This window comes from Dendrobates tinctorius, unplaced genomic scaffold (genome assembly GCF_039654945.1).
Source record: "Dendrobates tinctorius isolate UK_male_01 unplaced genomic scaffold, ASM3965494v1 ptg000090l, whole genome shotgun sequence".
Taxonomy (NCBI): Eukaryota; Metazoa; Chordata; class Amphibia; order Anura; family Dendrobatidae; genus Dendrobates; species Dendrobates tinctorius.
This window is the reverse complement of record NW_027361758.1, coordinates 9,915,403-9,939,370: the sequence shown is the minus strand read 5'-3', so window position 1 is coordinate 9,939,370 and position 23,968 is coordinate 9,915,403. Positions and strand designations below refer to the sequence as shown.

The following is a 23,968-nucleotide window of genomic DNA, read 5'->3' as shown; positions in this document are numbered from 1 at the left end:
CCCATATGGTAATGCACATATACGAGAAAATGAGGAAATTAACCCCATAAAGAGGGGAAAAAAACTGAGTGATCAGAATAATGTTATATGGTCCCATTAACCCTAATCTGGATAAAATATCACAAGAGTCTATATTCAAGAACCTAAAGGACAAAGAAACACGTAAGCTATAATAATTCTTTGCTCATGAACATGATATTCATTATGGCTGGCAGGAATACAAGGTCATATTAGAAAAGCCATAGGGCCAACATATAGAATAACCTTTCATAAGCTGAAGACTCCTCAAGGATTCTGCAGAAATCACATGGGATAATTCTGTATCAAAATAGTGTTCAGATAAAGTCCAAAAGAGCAATAGAGAGAGTCCCAAATCCATTGATATATGATGGTGACATATTTTCTTGCTCTTCTATGCCATGTTTTTTCCAGGCCCTTAGTGAGCCCTCTTGTTTTGAAATTTATGAGCGGTGCCCTCCACTTCTCCAATACTTATCTCCTTGTGCCAGCATATTCCGCAGCACTTTACTATTAGATGGGAACATGTACAGGGAATAAAGACATTACAATCTAAAACATAGTCCCAACAGTTAGAGGAGGAGTGAAGGTCCTGCTCCACAACCTTACAATCTGTAAGATTCTTATTATATTGAAGTATGTTAAAAAAATCTTCCTGTAGGTTTATCTGTAATTCGCACATAAGCTGATACATGTTAGAAGAGTAGTATAAAGAAAAAAATGGGTTTGGTACCGCGTTAGCCAGTTGAAAAAATAATGCTCTCAATGTGAAAAACAAGATAATCTTGTAGTTATGATACCTCTTTAACAGCTAACAAAATAAAATAAATGATGTTACAAAGCAAGCTTTCGGGACATCTTAGGTCCCTTCCTCAGGCATGGTATACAAACAAACAGCAAAAAAAGAAAAAAAAAGGGGCATGGTATAATAGATGAACATTTAAATAAATAAACTGAGCTCAGAGATTAAATCCTTAATTGGATTAGATTAGTGGTGTGAAAGTTTTATAGTCTAGAGGGCCTGTCACACTAAAGCTGGAGTCACACATGGCGACTTACCAGCGATCCCGACAACGATATCAACGTGTCAGGATCGCTGGTAAGTCGCTATGTGATCGCTGGTGAGCTGTCAAACAGACAGCTTCACCAGCGATCAGCACAGCGATGCCGAGCGCCCGGCATCGCTGTGTTCGTTAGCGCTGATGCCATATCCCTGTAAAAAAATAGAATTAAAATAAAAAATATTGTTATTCTCACCTTCCGACGTTCCGCGCAGCCATCCCGCCTCTCTCCACGCTCCGGTCCCAGTAATCCTTTGCGAGAATGACCGCGAGAATGTCACGGTCTCGCGGCAGCGCGACGTCTCGCGGTCATTCGTGCAAAGGATCACTGGGACCGGGAGCGTGGAGAGAGGCGGGAATGTTGCGCGGGACGTCGGAAGGTGAGAATAACAATATTTTTTATTTTTTTTTTATTATTTTTTACAGCTGATTGCTGGTTTCCTGCCTGTCACACGCAGCAATGCGTACTGGCCAGCGGGAGACCAGCGACGAAAAATATGTCCAGATTTTTCTTGCAGCGATCAGCGATACCGGCAGGGGGGCCGGTCGCTGATCGTTGTCACACACACCAATCTCGCTGGTGAGATCGCTGTTGTGTCACAAAAGTTGTGCCTCAGCAGCGATCTCGCTAGCGAGATTGCTATGTGTGACTCCCGCTTAAGCGATATCGCTAGCAATATCGCTATAACGTCACTGTTTTTTGTGACGTAGCAGCGATATTGCTATGTGTGATACTTGCCTCCGACCGGCTCACCCGCTGGTTATCGCTGATCGCGCGAGAACGTCCTGGGCCGTTTCTCGTCGTCAGCTTCCTGCTGGGCTTCCTGTGGCGCCGACGAGCGACGCGTGAACGCGGGCGGGAGGACTTCAGGATCGCCTCGTTTGACAGGTAAGGAACGACCCCCGACCGCTGCTATGTCGCTGGTGAGATCTGTCTGTTTGGCAGCTCACTAGCGACCACTTAGCGATGCACCAGCGATCCTGACCGCGTCATATCGCTGGTCGGGATCGCTGGTGCATCGTTAAGTGTGACAATACCTTAAAGCCCCCCGTCACACACAGCGAGATCACAAGTTTTGTGACGCAACAGCGATCTCACCAGCAAGATCGCTGTGTGTGACACTTATCAGTGACCGGCCCCCCTGCCAGGTATCGCTGATCGTGCTCGAATGGCCAGGACATTTTTTTGATCGCTGGTCTCCCGCTGGCCAGCACGCATCGCTGCGTGTGGAAGGCGGGAGACCAGCGAGCTGGAGCTGGTAACCAAGGTAGACAGCGGGTTTCTAAGCGCCGCGCGGCGCTTAGAAACCCGATGTGTACCCTGGTTACCAGCTCCCTGCACCACCGTGCTGGTAACTAAGGTACACAGTGGGTAACTAAGCGACGTGTGTCGCTTGTTACCCGCGTGTCGCTGTCCTGATCGCTGGTGAAGCTGTCTGTTTGGCAGCTCACCAGCGATCATGTAGCGACACACCAGCGATCCTGACAAGTTCATATCGTTGTCGTTTGGGGGGAAAATAGGGGTGCGTCTTACAATGCAGCTATACCTTTTTTTGTGCTGCCGCTGCGGGTGTCCGGTGCTTGCCGCCGCCGCGCTCTGTCCCCCGGTGCGGCTGGGTGCTGCCTCCGCCGTGCTCTGTCCCCCGGTGTTTGCCGCTGCACTCTGTCCCGTGCTGCGTGGGGGGCTCTGCCGTTCCATCCATGCTTGCAATGCACTGTGTGGTGGATTTCTTCCGGGAAAATGGCCGCCACGCAAGCGCAGATGGAGATCTCGGGACAGAGCTCAGCGGCGACATCACCCGGCAGCACCCGGTACAGAGCGCGGTGGCAGCATCGGGGGACAGAGCGGGCAGCAGCACCAGGTACATAGCACGATGACGGCAACACTGGGGACATAGCACAGCGGCAGCATCAGACACATGCACATCAATACACCCCCTCATCCTAGTAGCAACGTTCCACTCCTACCTCTTCCAGCAGCAAACCCTGGGACCCCACTTCCCACCACCCCCGATAAGCAATAAGACACCTGGATTATTAGAAGCACCACCATTTTATTAAAAAAAAGTTTTTTCCCTATTTTTCTCCTCAAAATTTGGGGTGCGTCTTATAATCCGGAGCGTCTTATAAAGCGAAAAATACGGTAATTAACTTCTAGAGATCCTTTTGGCTCTAATGATCTGATCATGAATAGAGGTGGGGTGGTAGCCTTGATTTAGTAATGTCTTTTCTCCAACGACTCATTGGGGGACACAGGACAATGGGTGTTATGCTGCTGCCACTAGGAGGACACTAAGCGAACATAACATTAACTCCACTGAAGTATATACCCTTCTGCTGGCTCAGATTGAACTAGTTCTTGCTTAGTGTCTGTAGAAGGCACTTGGGTCTGGTTTCAGACCCCAAAGTTTTTATTTTCAATTTTTTTTTCTACAAATTTTTATTTTTTAATTAACGGAGTGAAGGGGGCGACGGATCCTTTCAAGGGTCCGTTCTCCCCAGAACTATCAACAGGCGAGAACGCGGAGTATACCTCCCCGTACCCTCTCCTGCGACGACTGGGGCATGCCTGATCTCACTTTGGGGAGACGGTTCCTTCATAGTCCCGATCTCCCCACCCTTGCAAAAGGCGAGCACATGAAGTGTCGCCTTCATGTTTCCACTCCTGGGCCCAAACCTATAGCCGGACAACTGACCTGGTTTCAGCGTTGGACAGAGGTCCCCATCTAATGGCGTTCTACAGCCCCACTGCGTCAGGCGGACGACGGATGGACAGAAGGGTCCTTTCCATCCCCCTGTCTGTAGTAACATAGTAATTAAGGTTGAAGAAAGACTTAAAGTCCATCTAGTTCAACCCATATCCTATCCTAACCTGCCCTAACATGTTGATCCAGAGGAAGGCAAAAAACCCCATGTGGCAAACAGTAAGCTTCACGTTGGGGAAAAAAATTCCTTCCCGACTTCACATACGGCAATCAGACTAGCTCCCTGGATAAGCACAATATTAAGGAATCTAGTGTATATACCCTGTAATATTATGCTTTTCAAGAAAGGCATCCAGGCCCTTCTTAAATTTTAGTAGGGAATCACTCATTACAGCATCATAAGGCAGAGAGTTCCATAGTCTCACTGCTCTTACAGTAAAGAATCCGCGTCTGTGATTATGCTTAAACCTTCTTTCCTCCAGACGTAGAGGATGCCCTCTTGTCCCCGTCACAGGTCTAAGATTAAAAAGATCATTAGAAAGGTCTTTGTACTGTTGCCGCATATATTTATACATTGTAATAAGATCACCCCTAAAGCCTTGGATTTTCCAAGCTAAATAACCCCAAGTGTAATAATCTGTCTTGGTATTGCAGACCCCCCAGTTCCCTAATAACCTTGGTAGCTCTTCTCTGCACCCGCTCCAGTTCAACTATGTCTTTCTTATACACCGGAGACCAGAATTGTATGCAGTATTCTAAATGTGGTCGCACTAGTGACTTATATAGAGGTGAAATTATGTTCTCCTCATGAGCATCTATGCCTCTTTTAATGCATCCCATTATTTTATTTGCCTTTGCAGCAGCTGCCTGACACTGGCCACTAAATGTGTTTGTCGTCACCCATACACCCAGGTCTTTTTCAGTGACAGTTTTGCCCAGTGTTTTACAATTAAGCACATAATTATACATCTTCATCTTGTTTGTTCTACCCAAGTGCATGACCTTACATTTATCCACATTAAAGCTCATTTGCCATTTATCAGCCCAAGCTTCTAGTTTACATAAATTCTCCTGTAATATAAAATTGTCCTCCTCTGTATTGATTACCCTGCAGCGTTTAGTGTCATCTGTACAAGGTCATTAATAAATGTTAAAAAGAAGCGGGCCCAATACTGACCCCTGTGGTACCCCACTGCTAACCGTGACCCAGTCCGAGTGTGCTCCATTAATAACCACCCTTTGTTTCCTATCCCTGAGCCAGCTCTTAACCCACCTACACATATTTTCCCCTATCCCCATTGTTCTCATTTTATGTATCAACCTTTTGTGTGGCACTGTATCAAAAGCTTTTGAAAAGTCCATGTACACCACGTCCACTGCATTCCCTTGGTGCAGTCCAGAACTTAACTCTTCATAAAGGCTTGTCAGATTAGTCTGACAGGAACGGTCGCTTGTAAACCCATGTTGATATTGGGTCATGAGGTTATTCTTCTTCACATACTCCAATATAGTATCTCTTAGAAAACCTTCCAGGATTTTACCCACAGTTGAGGTTAAACTTACTGGCCTATAATTTAACCTTCCACCTGCCTCTAACTTTGTCATTTGTGCCAATATGCACCATGACCGCTGGATCCTCACCAGCCCCTCCCAGTAATCTGTCAACCCAATCAGCGATGTGTCGGACTCGAGCGCCAGGTAGGCAGCACACCGTTCGACGATCCCTGTCTGTGACAGATTGCCCTATCTGTTCCCCTAATAATTGAGTCCCCCACTACCAGCACCTGTCTGGCCTGCCCTGCTCTCCTATTTCCCCCCTTACTGGAGCAGACACTCCTCCGGCTTTCAGAGGACATGCCTTGCTGCCGCAGTGCTACTCATGCACTGTCACTCCCCTCATCTGCCAACTTAGCAAACTTATTGTCTATGGATCTCCGTGTTGCCAGCTGCACATTTAGATCCAGTATCTGGGCTTCCAAATGCACAACTTGCTCACATGTCGCACAGCAGTATGCACCCTCGACCGGCTGTTCAAGGATTTCATACATGCGGCAAGACGTACACTGGATGGCATTGGCAATAGTGGAGTAAATCCTAATGGGGATTGCACCAGACAGAAAAGATAAGCAAAAATAAATAAGTTTAAATAAAATATAACAGCAATTCAGTAATGCCTCCCTTGGAAACTCCCTGAATCCAAATTCACTGAATCACAAGTCACACACTTACCACAGTTCGCATTCACACTCGCTCAGGCAGAAGATTTAAAAGAAATTTTTTTTCCCTTTTACCAGCAAACCACCCTGCTGCTCAATGCACTTCCAAAAAGGAGTATGGATTGCGGTATATACCTTTTAAGAGCAGCACAACTCCGGCTTTGCTGCATCATCTCCGTGAGTATGAGGTCGGCTGCCAGCGCGTCCCTCTGCATGATACTCCGCACACAGAGGCAGCGAGTCCTGGTCCCTGGGAGGGGGGAGGGAGCGCTGGCCCAGTACCAGCAGCGGTCGTTCTGTGCCCTGTCGCGGCCCCCCTTTTCAGCCAGCAGGCTACAAAAATTTAGCTTCCAGCTTTTAACTAGACTAGGCTGCAATTTGCATGGCGCCGCCCACCGCGAGAGCTGCCGCCCACGCTCCTGGCGCTTATTGTCCTGAATGAGAAGCGCCCTTCTAATCTCAGGGGCCATGATGATTTATGCAGCCTCTTTTGTGACGGCTGCAGGGGCACACTGATTGGCAGCGCTGCCAGTAACGCTGCAGGGACTGCGGAAAAGCTTGTGCAAATTAAGACCACCGAATTCTCCCCTGGAGGCACATGAGTGTTAAGTGTTCATCTTGATCCGTTGGTCTAGAACAGATATGATTATATCTAAGGGACTGGCTGTAGATGATGGACTTTTTAATGTGTTTCGGGTAGAAACTGTCCCATCTGAGGTATGTGGGATGGTCAATTGGTTTCCGATACACCAATGTCTTGATTGAGCCTGTAGATAAAAGTTTTGCTATAGTCCTTGTGAATACAACTGACAAAATTTAAAGAAGCACACAGACAGCTGACGGACATACAGTATTACACGAAACCTGCACTCATGTTGAGACCAAAGACAGGATACCGATTCCCAACATCGGTACTATAAGATTCTCGGGACATTCACATGTTCCTCTTCCAATGTGTTGTACTTAATTCTGTGGACTCTGTCCTATTGGGGGCCTCTATGTGGGAGAAACAGGACAGAAACTGAGAGCAAGGATGAGATCTCATTGCCACACTATTAAAGATAGAAAAACCCATTTACCGGTGGCCAAACATTTCTGTGGGCCAGGACACAACATAAACAATATGAAAGTTGTCATATTAAAAGGCAGTTATAAAACACAAAAACATTGCATGGCTTGGGAATACAAACTTATTAAAGTCTTTGATTCCATCCACACAGGACTAAATCTGTCAGAAGGATTTATGACTCACTACAGAATATGAGGAATCTGCTACAAAGAAATTTAGGGCACCAGGCCTCTAATCTTACTTGGATACTGGGACTATAAAACTTTCACACCAATAATCTAATACACTTAAGGATTTACTCTCTGAGCTCAGGTTGGTTGGTTATGTAAATTTTCATTTATTATACCATGCCCCTCTTTTTTTTTTTTTTTGCTGTTTGTTTGTGGATATATGTGTTTCTTCAGAATCTTTCTTATACCATGCCTGAGGAAGGGACCTAAGAAGTCCTGAAAGCTTGCTTTGTAGCATCATTTATTTTATTTTTGTCACCCATTTAAGAGGTATCATAACTACAAGATTATCTTGTTTTTCACACTGAGAGCCTTATTAAGAGTAGTATAGTTACAGAGTTGAGGGGCAATACTAACCATAGATATGTAATATGTTTCAAGCTCCTTAACCCTCATCAGTACAAGATCAAATCAAACTCTTGGCACTGTGGAGTTGGGCTTTGGTAATCCCAGTGTAGAATAGTCTGCAGTGGTGGTTATAAAAGAAAAGCTACCATCCCCTTCTTGAGGTTGGATTCTGCTGTATTTTCAAGTTTACGTTATTAAGTGTCTGTACTTTCAACTTCATGTAGGTGATTAACCAGACAGAGGATTATTTGAGACAAGTTCTCTTCAAGGCATCGGAGTCAGTCTATAAGTGGGTTATTCAGGTCAAGAAGATGAAAGCGATTTACCATGTGCTGAATTTTTGTAGTTTTGATGTCACTAATAAATGCTTAATTGCCGAAGTTTGGTGTCCTGTGTCCGATCTCCAGAACCTCAAAAGAGCTCTTGAGGAAGGCTCGGTAAGAACTTTTATCATAGACCAAGTATTGATTCTTTTGTTTTGTTTGATATTCTACTGAAAAATCTGTACAGTGGTGGCGGCATTGAATATCTGTTCTCATTAATAGAGAAAGAGTGGTGCATCTATCCCCTCCTTCATAAACTGCATTCCCAGCAATGACACCCCTCCAACATTAATCCGAACAAACAAATTCACCGTTGGCTTTCAGAACATAGTAGATGCTTATGGTGTGGGAAACTACCGAGAAGTCAATCCAGGTATGTTTCCTAGAAACAACATCATATCTGTTCATGAGCTGTATCTACTATTGCAGCTCGTCGTCGTTCATAGGAATATGGCTGAGCTGTAAGACGCAGTCCTTGGCAGCTTTGTCATAATATCGTAGGGTAGAGACAGAACTAACATTTGCGTCTGTTCATATTGCAGCTCCCTACACCATTATCACATTCCCTTTTCTATTTGCTGTGATGTTCGGAGATTTTGGACATGGCCTATTGATGTCGCTCTTTGCTCTGGTTCTGGTTCTCTATGAAAACAGTCCAAAACTAAAGCGCACGCAAGATGAGGTAAGGAGCCCATTTATTTATAGCTTGATGCATCTAAGACTTTTTCTTAAATATCTTCACTTCATGAGCGAGAGGTTTTCGTTGAATAAGCTCCATTTTTTCATTTTTTTTTTTCCTTGTGGGAAACTTTTTATTTTTATTTTTTTAAAATTAACTAGTTTGACTGTTACATTTGCCTCCCCCATTCTCTTTTTCTTGAACAGAGATGTTTTAGTGTAGTCATATCTGTGCTTTTAAAGGCACTATAATTTTTTTTCTGATGCAGATATTCAAATTATTTTTGCCTCTTTTTTTTTTTTTTTTTTCTCCGTGACACACGGGGCTTAATTTGTTTGCTATTTTTATATTTTATCTTTTTTTAATATCGGTTGAAAATATAAAAGACCGCCAAAAGCTTTTTAAAATTATTTTCCATAGAAATTACTTTTATATATGGGACATACCGTATATACTCATGTATAAGCCGAATTTTTGCTGAAAACGCCCCCCTCGGCATATACACTAGTCATTGAATGACTGGGGAGGGGGAGTGGCGGATTAGCTAGTCACAGGAGCCGGCTGCTGCGGCTGTAACTGTGCCCGCTGCTAAAGAGAAATGAATGTTCACTGCGCTGGCAGTGAATATTCATTTCTCTTATAGCGTGCACAGTTACAGACACAGCCGCCGGCTTCCAGCACACATTCTACTTGCCTTCCAAGCACGCTCTCTCTGCAATCTCGTTTGTTCCGGCGCCAGCAGCTCTTCTGGCCGAGCGATCACATGGCCCCGCTCATTAAGGTGCAGTGAATATTCATTACCTTTATGAGCGAGGCCACGTGACCACTCGGCCGGAAGATGAACGAGATGCAGCAAGGGCACTGAGGAAAGGTAACTAGGATGTTTTTTTTTTTTAAAATAGGAACCATGCATACAAGGGCAGGGGGATAAGGAGCCATGCATTAAAGGACAAGGACGGGGAGCCATGCATACCAGGGTAGGGATGGTGGACAATGCATATCCTGCTTATACTCAATTGAATAAGTTTTCCCAATTTTTTGTGGCAAAATTAGGTGCCTCTGCTTATACTTGGGTTGGCTTTTACTCTAGTATATATGTATTTCTCCGTCGCCTCATTGGGGGACACAGGACCATGGGTGTTATGCTGCTGCCACTAGGAGGCAGACACTAAGTAAACACAAAAAGTTTAGCTCCTCCTCTGCAGTATACACCCACACACTGGCTCTAGCCAAACCAGTTCACGCTTAGTGTCCTAAGGAGGCACATGTGCTCTGCTTTCTAGACCACATACACAGCTCAAAGGATTACAGAAGGGCAACAGATCTCTTAAGGGTACTGCTCTCCCCAAACCTTCAACAGGCGAGAACGCGGAATGTCGCCTCCACGGAACCCCCTCCTGCATCGTTGTTTTACGGGTATGACTGAGATTCCAGGGGTGACGGGTCCCTTCAGGGTACAGCTCTCACCACACCGACAACAGATGGAACGTAGAGTGACGCCTCCATGTACCCCCACTCTGCATCCATGCTCATCCCGCTCTTTTTATGTGCCGGACCAACAGCCCTGATGCATCCTCGGGGAGTTAACCCCTTGGATGCCCAGAGGCGTTTACCGTGTCCGTGCTGCCACCACTGCATCGCCCCTGACGAACAGTGGCGATGGAAGGAAGACGGATGGTTCCTCTCTTCCTCTCTGACCATGGAGTGTGTGGATGGCAGGCTCCTGCACCGTCCACTCTGAAGCCGCTGCCCTGGAAGTGGTCTTGTGCTTCCTCAACTGCAGCGGCTCCATGCCGAGACACACACTACTGGTAAGATGGGATGGGAGTGCGTCCGAGTTTCGGCGGAGGGCTCCTGCAGAGAGGGCTGAGTGCTATTCCCCCTTCTTGGGTGCCACTTCCTCCGACCATATAAATTTAATCCCCGTCTTAGGCCTATTTACGACCACAAGGCTGAGGCTCCGCCCACTTAATGGCATCATGGTCGTAGCTCCACCCACTGTAACTTCCCAAACTGGCACTTCTCACACACGGCAAGACTTACAGTGTTCCTATTCATGCCCCCTTGGCATATTCAATTTGGCCATCTTTACGCCACGTGCTGGCACATACATTCAGTGGATCCAGCTGCACTTCAGAGGGGCACAGTGGACCAGGAGGACTGCACTCATTGGGCACATGACCTGGGTAAGATCTCTACCCCATGGCAGACACAATCCCATGTTGGCTCTTCCCTGCAGGTATTCTCTGGGGCTTCCAAAGCACAGCACTCCCTATTGGAGTATATTAGAGAATCTGAGTCATACTTTGGTACATCTTGTCACCCCCTAAGACATCCAAAAAGGCTAACAAGGCACATACAGTTTATTTCACCTCATGTACCACCTGCCAGACTTCATTACCACGGGGATATAGTACGCCACTCTGCAAAGGTTTCATCGGGGGCTTATCTACAGCATTACAGAATGCTGTAGATAAGCCTCTGATGGCGGTGTCAGCAGCTGATAGGGGAAAATGGGGTGACAGATTTCCCTTAAAGACCCCACGGACTGTCAGAGAACCTTGCCCATTCAATTTTTGAAGCCTCGGGCTCGGCACTCTCTACCTCTTTTGGCGTGGGTAGCTAAAGCTATGGTCTCTTGGGTAGATACCCCAAGCAGAACCATTCAAGATAGTGATCTTCCCCCGGTAGCAGCAGACCTGGTCAATCAGATCTCCTTGACTGAGGATTATTTGTTGCACGCATCCCTAGACTCTTCTAACTGTGCTTCCCTTGCGGCCTCAAACACCATCACCATCTAACGAGCTCTATGGCTCAGGGAATGGCGTCCAAAAAAGTTTCTGACGTCTCTGCCCTACCAGAGCGGTTGTTTATTTGGAAAGAAGCTGGATCAGCTTATCTCGGACGCCACAGGAGAAAAGAGTTAATTCCTTCCTAAGCAGAAGACTATGTGACCTTTTCATCGTCAACAACAAACGCGTTTCCGGCCCTTTCGCAGCAATTCCCGTTTGTCCATTGCGACCACGACAGGGGTCCCCAGGTCTCGTGTAAGACCAACCAGTCATGGAGGTGCCGACCCAAGCAATATAAATCTAAAGGACTCAGGTCCCATAGATTCTCTGCTCAATGACTTGCCGCATTATCCGGTCGACACCAGCAGAGTATTCGGTCATCTATTCCTATTTCGTCATATCTGGCTCTCTGTCATCGACGACGAATGGGTTAGAGACCTGGTGTTTTCCGGATACAAGATAGTTTTCTTCCCGTCCTCCGGCACTGTTCTTTGCCTCTCGCCCCCCCCAAATCAGAGGCGTGGGCCCAGCCTTTCTACCGAGCCATCGATTCCTTACGTCAAGACAGGGTCATCATTTCGGTCCCAGAAAACAAGAGGTTCGACGGGTTCTACTTGAACTTATTTGTGGTTCCGAAGAAGGACAGAATGGTACGGGCCATCCTGGATCTGAAGCTCCTAAACAAGTTTGTCATTGTCCGGCACTTCAGGATTAAGTCCCTCTGCTCTGTCATCACATCAGTGGAGAAGGGGGGAGTTCCGAGCATCCATCGACATCTGGGATGCTTATCTTCATTTCCTGATTTTTCCATCTCACCAAAGGTTCCTGCTCTTCGCCATCCGCGAGGAACATTTCCAGTTATCAGCTTTGCCCTTCCGCCTCGCCACCACTCCCAGATTGGTCACAAAGGTCATCCTGGCTGTCATGTCCATTCTGTACTCTAGATGACCTTCTGATCAAGGGGCCGTCTTTCCAAGTCTGCGCGGAGTGCGTCCGTATCACCTTGAATACACTTTCTCACCTGGTGCTGTCTGATAAGCTTTAACAAATCTTCCCCAGTCCCAGCTCAGCAGATATCCCGTTTAGGAAAGACTCTGGACACCTACCATTCGGCATGGGTTTCCTGGGCAAGATGAAGGCAGCAATGGAAGCTTTTCCCTTTGCCCAGCTACACCTCCGGACAAGAACCCATTCTCACTCGACTGTCTATCGCTTGTCTCCGAAGGTCAAGCGGGCGCTCAGGTGGTGGATGTTACGGTGTTCACTCACCCAGGGGAAATTTTTTCTCCCGGTTCAATGGCTGGTGGTCTCCACCAACACCAGTCTTTTCGTTTTGGGGGGCTGTCTTTCGCTATCACACTGCCCAGGGGCGCTGGTTGCCTCAGGAGGCGTGTCTTCCGATCAATGTTCTGGAAATCCGGGCGATTCGGTTGACCCTGCTGTGGTTCCATCACCTTCTGACAGGTCATCCCATCCGAATACAGTCGGACAATCATCGAGGGGGCACCCGCAGCAGGACAGCAATGCTCGAGGTGGAACACTTTTTCTGCTGGGCCGAGATGATTCACTCAGTCATCTCAGCGGTTCACATCCCGGGTGTGGAAAACTAAGCGGAAGACTTCCTCAGCCATCAGGGTCTCGCCTCGGGAGAGTGGTCACTTCTTCTGGAGGTCTTCCAATAGATTTGTCAGTGCTGGGGGACTCCGGATGTGGACCTGATGGCATCAAGGCTAAATGCCAAGGTGCCCGAGTTCATAGCTTGGTCCCGGGATCCAAAGGCCATTGGGGCGGATGCATTGGTCCCCCCGTGGCGTCAATTTCATCTTCCTTGCTTGTTTCCCCCACTTTCATTCCTTCCAAGGGTTATCAGGAAGATCAAGATTGATGAGATCCTGGTTGTCCTAGTTGGTCCGTAATGGCCTCGCCAGGCGTGGTACGCGAGGTTGGTGCAGCTCCTCGTCAGCGTTCCCTGGCGTCTACCGGATCGACCAGATTTACTCTCCCAGGGCCCGATTTGCCATCAGAACTCAGGGGCCCTGTGTTTAACGGTCTGGCTGTTGATTCGTGGGTCTTAACCCAAGCTGGGTTCTCCCGAGAAGTGGTTTCCACTATGATTAGCGCTCAGAAACTGGCATCGAGGGGAATTTATCACTGTACCTGGGAAGCGGTTTTCGCATGGTGCAGGGAACACAGTCGTTCTCCTCTTGCCTTCTCCATCCCGACTATTCTGGAGTTCCTTCAAACTGGTCTGGACTCAGGCCTAGCACTTAGTTCCCTGATCTCTGCCGTATCCGTATTGTTCCAGCACCGGATTGCTTCTAAGCTGAAGGTGAAGACTTTCATTCAGGGGGTCTCTCACATGGTACCCCCGTATAGAAGGCTGTTGGATGCCTGGGACCTTAACTTGGTCCTGGCTGTTTTACAGGAGGCTCCATTTGAGTCGCTGCAGCACGTTTCTCTGACTCGCCTTTCCTGGAAGGTCGCCTTCCTGGTTGCGGTGACATCTATCAGGCGGGTATCGGAGCTAGTTATTCTTTTATAATTTTTCACCAGGACAAGGTGGTCCTCCGACCGTCCCCATCCTTCTTGCCCAAGGTGGTCTCTTCCAGGTTTGTCCTCCTGAAATTCCTCCAGGGCACGTCTCAAATCGGGCGAGATGGCGGAAAGAACTACCCCCTCACCTAGAATGGCAGTAGGCTTGGTCACAATAAGAGAATCTGCAAGGAAACTCCTAGAAAGGGCGTCAGCCTTAACATTCTTAGTGCCCGGAAGAAAAGAGACCACAAAATTAAAACGCGTGAAAAACAAGGCCCACCTAGCCTGTCTAGGATTCAAGCGTTTGGCTGATTCAAGATAAATCAAATTCTTGTGGTCGGTGAGGACCACAACTTGATGTCTAGCTCCCTCCAACCAATGTCTCCACTCTTCAAATGCCCATTTCATGGCCAACAATTCCCAATTCCCCACGTCATAGTTACGTTCAGATGGGGAGAATTTTCGAGAAAAGAAGGCACAGGGATTCATTTTAGAAGTCACCGGATCTTTTTGGGACAAAACAGCTCCTGCTCCAATCTCAGAAGCATCTACCTCCACCTGAAATGGAAGTGAGACATCAGGTTGCCGTAGTACCGGAGCAGAAGTGAATCTCCGCTTAAGCTCCTGAAATGCCGAGACTGCCTCTGGAGACCAATTCACCACATCAGCGCCCTTTTTGGTCAGATCAGTCAGTGGTTTGACAATACCAGAAAAATTACCTATAAATTTACGATAGAAATTAGCAAAACCCAAAAACTTCTGGAGAGCCTTCAAAGAAGTGGGCTGAACCCAATCAGAAATGGCCTGTACCTTGGCCGGGTCCATTTCAATAGCCGACGGAGACCAAATAAATCCCAAAAATGAAATCCTCTGTACTCCAAAGAGGCATTTCGATCCCTTAACCTACAGGGAATTTTCCCGCAAAATCCGGAACACAGTCCGGACATGTTCCACATGAGAATCCCAATCACTGGAAAAGATCAAAATATCATCCAGATAAATGATCAAAAACTTATCCACAAAGTCCTGGAAAATATCGTTCATAAAGGATTGGAAGACAGAAGGGGCATTAGTGAGTCCAAAAGGCATCACCATGTACTCAAAATGTCCCTCCGGAGTATTAAACGCTGTCTTCCATTCATCCCCGTGCTTGATGCGAATAAGATTATACGCCCCCCTGAGGTCAAGCTTGGTAAACCAGCAGGCACTTTTAACTCTGGAAAATAAATCAGAAATCAGGGGTAACGGGTACTGATATTTAACAGTGATTTTGTTAAGGGAACTATAGTCAATACAAGGCCTTAATGAACCATCTTTCTTGGTCACAAAAAAAACAGCACCTAAGGGTGAAGAGGATGGTCTAATATGACCCTTCTCCAACGACTCCTTGATATAAGATCGCATAGCATCATGTTCGGGTACCGATAAGTTGAAAAGCCGACCCTTGGGAAATTTACTCCCGGGCATTAACTCAATTGCACAGTCATAACTCCTATGAGGAGGCAAAGACGCAGACTTAAGGGCATGTCACACTAAGAGATATCGCTAGCAATATCGCTATAACTTGTGACGTTATAGCGATATTGCTAGCGATATCGCTGTGTGTGATACTTACCTACAACCCGCTCCCCCGCTGATTATCGCTGATCGCGCGAGAACAGGCTGGACTGTTTCTCGTCGTCAGTTTCCTGCGGCGCTTCCTGCTGTGACAACGAGCGACACGTGGAGCCGGGCGGGAGGACGCAGGATCGCCTGGCGAGACAGGTAAGTAGCGACCCCCGTCCCCAGCGATGTCGCTGGTGAGATCTGCCTGTGTGGCAGCTCACTAGCGACCACTTAGCGATGCACCAGCGATCCTGACCGCGTCATATCGCTGGTCGGGATCGCTGGTGCATCGCTAAGTGTGACAGTACCTTTACTCTCACTAAATACATCAGAAAAATCAGCCAAATAATCAGGAATATCATGAGACTGGGGAGAGGTGGAGAAAACAGGAGTGTCACTAAGAACACATTGACAACCCCAACTCACCACAGACGCAGATTTCCAATCCAAAACAGGATTGAGTTTGCAACCAGGGAAAACCCAGAACAATAGTATCATGCAAATTGTGCAGCACCAAAAATTTACAATTTTCTTGGTGATCCGAGGCGACCCACATTATCACCTGGGTCCAAAACTGGGGTTTATTCTCCGCCAAAGGAGTAGCATCAATACCCCTCAAAGGGATAGTAGTCCGCAGGGGTATCAAGGGAAAACCACAACGTTTCGCAAAGTCCAAATCCATCAGATTCAAAGCTGCTCCTGAATCCACAAAAGCCTTAACGGAAAATGTAGATAAGGAGCAGATTAGAGTAATTGCCAAAAGGAACTTAGGTTGTACACTGCCCACAGCAAATGTGTGCGCAAAACGTTTCTCTCATTTAGGGCAGACAGAAATAGTATGAGAGACGTCTCCACAGAAAAAACACAGCTTATTACGCCTTTTAAACTCCTGACGTTGCGCCCTAGACAAAACCCTATCACATTGCATGGGTTCAGACGTTTGTTCAAAAGGCGGCAACGCCTCTCGTGTAGTTTTACATTCACGTAAACGCCGATCAACTTGAATGGCTAATGACACAGAATCATCAAGACCGGAGGGAACAGGAAATCCCACCATAACATCTTTTACGGTTTCTGATAAACCCTTCCGAAAGAGAGCTGCTAAGGCACCGTCATTCCATGTAGTAAGGACCGCCCACTTTCGGAATTTTTGACAGTATAACTCTGCAGAATCCTGACCCTGGTTCAATGCCAATAGGGTTTTCTCAGCTTGATCAATAGCATTAGGTTCATCATACAACAACCCCAAGGCTTGAAAAAAATGTGTCCACATTAGTCATAATAGGATTTCCAGGTGTCAGAGAAAAAGCCCAATCCTGGGGATCGCCGCGCAGCAAGGAGATGACAATTTTAACCTGCTGCACAGAGGTCCCCGATGAGTTAGGCTTCAAGGCAAGAAATAGTTTACAATTATTCTTAAAATTCAAAAATTTAGACCGATCCCTAGAAAACACATCAGGAGTAAGGATTTTTTGTTCAGCAGGTGATTGAGCGAGATAGGCGGAAATTCCCCGCACTTCAGCAGCGAGCTGCTCAACACGATCAGACAATTGCTTAATCTCCATTAAAAAAAAAAAAAAAAATCCTCCTACGGCCCCAGAGAAAAAGAGGAAAATATATATATATATATATATATAAAAAATTCAGACTTTTTTTTTTTTGTTTTTACAATTCTCTCCTGCTGTACCCTAGAATCTGCGGTTTAGGCTGGTGATTCTGTTATGATTGGTTCACCGAGGAGGAAAGCAAGACCAAGCTAAGCCACAGAAAACCAGAGAGGTTGGTAACTAAGCGGATTGCAGACCCCTGATCCTCTCCACACAACTAGCAGTAGCCGTGGAGCGTACCTACGATGATTCTAGACTCCTCGACACAGCCGGAGAACTAAATAAGCCTAAAGCAAGAAAGGGGAAATCTAAACTGCCCCAGAGCAGACCCCAAAGGAATGGATAGCCCCCAAACATATATTGTCGGTGAGACAAGATGAAAACACAAACGCAGGTAGGAAAATAGGCTGAGCAAACGATGGGGCCCAAACTAACTAGACAGGAAAGGAAAGACACTGTCTGCAATCACGAAAAAACCCTGCAAAAAATGCCCAACACGTCTGATAGAAAAAAACACTGAAGTCACTAGACTTCACCCACTATATCAGCACTCTGGTATATTCTGAAAACAGAGCAAAGAGAGGCCAATCTAATAAGGGACAAAAACAAACTGGCACAAACAATAACATAAGGATGGAAATTCAGCACAGCCCCAGCAGGGGCTGGCAGACCACACAAAACTGAAATAGACAAAACCAAATCAAATGTGAACAATAGCAAAAGGACACTTAGCTTGAGCATGCAGGGACTGAGCTGGAAGCTAAGACCTCAGGAAGCAGGAAAAAATCACCAGCAGGGATAGAGGGAGTTGGCTGTCTTAAATCCAATCAGAAACTCCAGATGTCCAATCGTCCTCCTCATTATCAGGTGGCAGACCTCTGTTAATTAGATCAGCTCCATTACCTCCTGTAACCACCAGAGGGAGCCCGGAAAGAGAACTCGCGATCCCTCTGTCAATATAACCAGCTCCACTTCCTTCCCTAGTAACCAGAGGTAAGCCAGAAAGTGAATTCACAACAGGGGATTAGGGCACACACCACTCGTTCGGTGGGAGCCTCCTGGGCTTATTCGGCACCAGGTGTCGGCAGAACAGGTTTGCAAGGCTGTGACCTGGTCCAGTCTGCACACCACCTTGAAGCACTACAGTATTCACACTCAGGCCTCTGCAGATGCTGGCCTGAGAAGAAGGATCTCTCCGGCGGCCATAGCGCATCTCTAGACAGCTGGCGCATGAAGTTTGTTCTGTTCTGTCATTTGCTTTAGGATGTCCTATGGTCCTGTGTCCCCCAGTGAGGCGACTGAGAAACAGGGATTTTTGTGTACTCGCCATAAAAATCCTTTTCTCCGAGCCGCTCATTGGGGGACACAGCACCCACCCTGTTGGCCTGACGGCTTGTGTATGTTCTTTGGTTAGACGTTTTTATACCCTCATATGGTGTTCATGTTCTCCTACTGCTTTGTCACTGAACTGGTTCGACTGGAGCCAGTGTGTGGGTGTATACTGCAGAGGAGGAGCTAATCTTTTTGTATCCACTTAGTCTCATCCTCCTAGTGGCAGCAGACCTCATAAGTATAACACCCATGGCCCTCTGTCCCCCAATGAGTGATTACACAAAAATCCCTGTTTTTCAGTGGAGATGAGGCTAGAAAAGCGATTTTAAACTTTTTTTGTTTAGGCAATTTTCTTAATTATATTTTTTTCATTTAGTTTATACACTGTTCCCCTTAAGGACCAGTGCATAAGGAACATAGGGGGATATTAACATCATTACATTTTATTTATTTTTTAATTTTTGCTCATTTTCCTTGCCCAATTACAGGAGAATTTCAGCCTGCAGGCTGCATAGCAAGTCTGTCTGGGTGTCTTAGGACTCAGCAGCTCCTGCCCTCACTTATGTACTGGGTTCAAGGAGGAATGCAATGTCAGTGCTTCCTAATCTCTATACATTAGGGTTGATGCAGCGCCATGTAGACAGAGATTGGGAAGTTAAGTCTGGCAGAGTGCGACAGTCTGCTCCCCTCCCCGAACATCAGTGCAGGGGTTACAGAGGACTGCCCGGACGTTCTGTAGTCAGGCCACAGATGTATGTTCTGATCAATGCTGCCCCTTCTGTATGGCTCTTACCATATGTAGTAATTGCTGCTCAGCCCAAATGTAATAGGGTATTTATACTATATATGTGGCCATTGTATGGGAAGGCTTTATACACTGCTTTATTTACTATATCAATATTTGCTGTAAAGGAGGTAATTTGAAGCAAAATGTACAGTTGTGGCCAAAAGTATTGACACCCCTGCAATTCTGTCAGATAATACTCAGTTTCTTCCTGAAAATGATTGCAAACACAAATTCTTTGGTATTATTATCTTCATTTAATTTGTCTTAAATGAAAAAACACAAAAGAGAATGAAGCAAAAAGCAAAACATTGATCATTTCACACAAAACTCCAAAAATGGGCCAGACAAAAGTATTGGCACCCTCAGCCTAATACTTGGTTGCACAACCTTTAGCCAAAATAACTGCGACCAACCGCTTCCAGTAACCATCAATGAGTTTCTTACAATGCTCTGCTGGAATTTTAGACCATTCTTCTTTGGCAAACTGCTCCAGGTCCCTGATATTTGAAGGGTGCCTTCTCCAAACTGCGATTTTTAGATCTCTCCACAGGTGTTCTATGGGATTCAGGTCTGGACTCATTGCTGGCCACCTTAGAAGTCTCTAGTGCTTTCTCTCAAACCATTTTCTAGTGCTTTTTGTAGTGTGTTTTGGGTCATTGTCCTGCTGGAAGACCCATGACCTCTGAGGGAGACCCAGCTTTCTCACACTGGGCCCTACATTATGCTGCAAAATTTGTTGGTAGTCTTCACACTTCATAATGCCATGCACACGGTCAATCAGTCCAGTGCCAGAGGTAGCAAAGCAACCCCAAAACATCAGGGAACCTCCGCCATGTTTGACTGTAGGGACCGTGTTCTTTTCTTTGAATGCCTCTTTTTTTTTCTCCTGTAAACTCAATGTTGATGCCTTTGCCCAAAAAGCTCTACTTTTGTCTCATCTGACCAGAGAACATTCTTCCAAAACGTTTTAGGCTTTTTCAGGTAAGTTTTGGCAAACTCCAGCCTGGCTTTTTTATGTCGGGGTAAGAAGTGGGGTCTTCCTGGGTCTCCTACCATACAGTCCCTTTTCATTCAGGCGCCGACGGATAGTAGGGTTGACACTGCTGTACCCTCGGACTGCAGGGCAGCTTGAACTTGTTTGGATGTTAGTCGAGGTTCTTTATCCAACATCCGCACAATCTTGCGTTGAGATCTCTTGTCAATTTTTCTTTTCCGTCCACATCTAGGGAGGTTAGCCACAGTGCCATGGGCTTTAAACTTCTTGATGACACTGTGCATGGTAGACACAGGAACATTCAGGTCTTTGGAGATGGACTTGTAGCCTTGAGATTGCTCATGCTTCCTCACAATTTGGTTTCTCAAGTCCTCAGACAGTTCTTTGGTCTTCTTTCTTTTCTCCATGCTCAATGTGGTACACACAAGGACACAGGACAGAGGTTGAGTCAACTTTAATCCATGTCAACTGGCTGCAAGTGTGATTGTTATTGCCAACACCTGTTAGGTGCCACAGGTAAGTTACAGGTGCTGATAATTACACAAATTAGAGAAGCATCACATGATTTTTTTGAACAGTGCCAATACTTTTGTCCACCCTCTTTTTTATGTTTGGTGTGGAATTGTATCCAATTTGGCTTTAGGACAATTTTCTCTGTGTTTTTTCATTTAAGACAAATTAAATGAAGATAATAATACCAAAGAATTTGTGTTTGCATTCATTTTCAGGAAGAAACTGAGTGTTATCTGTCATAATTGCAGGGGTGTCAATACTTTTGGCCACAACTGTATGAAAGATCATGTAAAGTTACTATAAATTTACTGTAATGTTTGATATAATAGATTTTTAATCTTTTTATTCTGTGTATTAGTTCATGAAGATGTTTTTTGAGGGTCGTTACATTATCCTGCTGATGGGACTCTTCTCTGTGTATACCGGGCTTATCTATAATGACTGCTTTTCAAAGTCAATGAACATATTTGGCTCTGGTTGGAATGTTAGAGCAATGTTTGACGCCAAAGTATGGAGGTGAGTATATCATATACCGTGGCCAAGTTTGAATGTCTTTGACCTGACATTACTTAATTGTACTTCTGAATTGTTTTTTCATATTGCTGAAACTTCTGTGATATGGTGACCCCAAATTACATTGAAAAATTGTCATCTAAAGCAGTGCTTCTCAAATTGTAAGGCAAACCTCACATAGCTGCATTTTAATACCTTTTTCTGCTGTCAGGTTCCTTTTAATGTTTTAGGAAATTGAGACTTTTAAATTATCATAATATTTTCAACCTGGACTACTACTATGTGTCACAATGTTCTTACCCAAGAGGTCCTGTGGAAAAAGATTAAGCGCCCCTGTTCTAGAGGATGTGTTGTTCTCGAAGAATATTCATATGATATGGTGTAACTAAAATTCTGGTCTTGATAATGTTGTAGATGTTTCGTTGTAGACATATACTGTATATACAGAGACAACCCGTAAGTAAATGGACTTCCTGATTTTTAGATATTATCTTATTTCACAATATTTGCAGCTTGATACAAATTCCATATATGTATATTAAAATACATATCAGAAACGTTCACAATGTATATATCACCTCAAAAGAGCAAAAGAGATAACAATTAACCATGTCCACCACTACTAGATGGTAGAAAAAGAGGCAAAATTGCATCAATAACTTAAAAATTTAACAAAGTTTATTCAACATCAAATTCATAAAAATAAAACAAGGGATATACACGTAAATGCCATGGGTACAGCAGCCATAGACCAAAGACCAAAATGGGGATTAAACAATTAAAGAAGCACACTTAAATTCACATTAGGGAGGGACCAGTACTCTGTAAACAATATTTAGTAAAGTAATTAGTGCAATGAATTAGTCACAGTGTACCTATTAATTATGAGCCACAATGTGACAGGTGCTTAATGCAAGAAGGTGTTGATATTAACATGCTGCATATAACACGCTAGCCACCCAATTGTATAAATATCGTCTACTTACATACAGTATATAAAGGTCCTGGTGCAGCTGCCCACAGCCACCTCGACAGCGCCGTTTCGCCTCACTATAGACAGTCAGCTGCTTATAACAGGATGGGTCGGAGTCTGAACTAGCAGTCATGTGCACATCAAGCCTTGCAGTGATAATATCCCAGTGATAAAACCTTCATTGTAAGTAAACCGCACACAGCTTGATAAATGACTCATCATTGAATTCTGTGTTTTAGGCTGGTTTCACACTTGCATTTGGCTGGTCTACGTATGGCTGCTTACATCCTCCCTTAAGCTCTGCCTACTTCCGCATGCGTCCTGCATACCTATCTATAACGTCCGCATGCAGAGTTTTGACGTGCTTCCCCTGACGAAGCTGCATTGCGGCAGCGATACGCGTGGGGCTTCCCCACACCCTCACCCCCCTCTCCTTTTACTGCTCTGGAGAACCTCTGCTGTCATTTTTGTTAGGATCTTCTGGTTCCGTTCCATAATAGTGCTATCTACATTTAGTCTGTATATCCCATGGGGCATTCTTGGTACTATCCAAGTTTGTTATAGGATGATCTGTAAACTGCTCCATGTAGCTTTGTTTATATTCTTATATTCCTATATGCACTCTGTTATTTTGCAGCAGCCCCTTTTATCTTTTCTTATTTTGTAGATCTTTTTTTTTTTACCGCATAGAGGCTTTTATGGGGATGCCTATTATTTGCCTTTGACTCCCTGGTACTTTAGAGTGGTCACCCATTTATTTGGATGTATTTATTCATGTATGCATTTGCTTTTTTTGCTGTAGCATTATTATATTTGATTGGCACACTTGTAATTATCTGATTTGTCTTACCGGATTACGTGCTATTCATTGGGTTTTCAACCATTTTGTGTACTTTCATGGTTTTGGGCAGTGAGAGATACCAGAATGGTCCAACATACAGGTTGTCTCTTTATAGGGGGTGGGGGGGGTGTACATCATGTTTTAACATGTTTTTAAAATTTGTCTGTGCTTTTTGTGACAATAAAGATGTGTTTTGATGTCATTGGGTGTGCACGGGTCAATATGCATTGGTCTTTCTCTTGTTTGGAGCCGAACGCACGGGAGCGTAACGTGTTGCGTTCCCGTCTGGTCGGCGGGTGCGTCAAAACGCTGCATGCGGATGCATCAGCATACAACGCATGTCCCTGCATACCCAATTTTAAAGATAGGTATGCAGGATGCATGCTGAAGTAGGCGGAGCTTAAGGGAGAATGTGCGCAGCCTTATGCAGACCAACCAAGCGCAAGTGTGAAACCAGTCTTAACCCCAGCTCATGCTGTCCTCATATTGCGAAAAAAGCACATTGCAGTAAAAAACGCAGCATGCTCATTAATTTCATGATTTCATGGAAAAATCCTCATTTCTAACTATTTTCTGTGAGACTGGGGCCGCTCCGGGAAAAAAAACGGATACAAAACGCGCGTTTTGTGGGAAGGAGTCCGGTTTTCAGTAAGGAATTTTCTGCATACGTGGGTACATAGCCTCAAAGCTCTCCATGGTAAATGGGTTTTCATGAAATTTGTCACACTGCTCAGCAAAGCATGTTTAGCAGGCCATCTAAGAGTATTTGAAGAATATTCATACTTCGGCTGTTGATTGAAATATCCACTTATTTCATAGAAGATTGA

General features: G+C 45.4%; 1 protein-coding gene across 2 annotated transcripts in view; it reads left to right on the top strand.

Moving 5' to 3' along the window:
- ATP6V0A2 (ATPase H+ transporting V0 subunit a2) overlaps nucleotides 1-23,968 on the top strand; it is a 183,953-nt gene that overhangs the window by 78,437 nt on the left and 81,548 nt on the right. For both annotated transcript variants that reach the window (XM_073586095.1, XM_073586096.1), the window contains 4 exons: nucleotides 7,872-8,084; nucleotides 8,193-8,343; nucleotides 8,513-8,652; nucleotides 21,173-21,330. In XM_073586095.1, coding sequence (XP_073442196.1) covers nucleotides 7,872-8,084; nucleotides 8,193-8,343; nucleotides 8,513-8,652; nucleotides 21,173-21,330 — 662 coding nt within the window. The remainder of the gene's footprint in view (nucleotides 1-7,871; nucleotides 8,085-8,192; nucleotides 8,344-8,512; nucleotides 8,653-21,172; nucleotides 21,331-23,968) is intronic.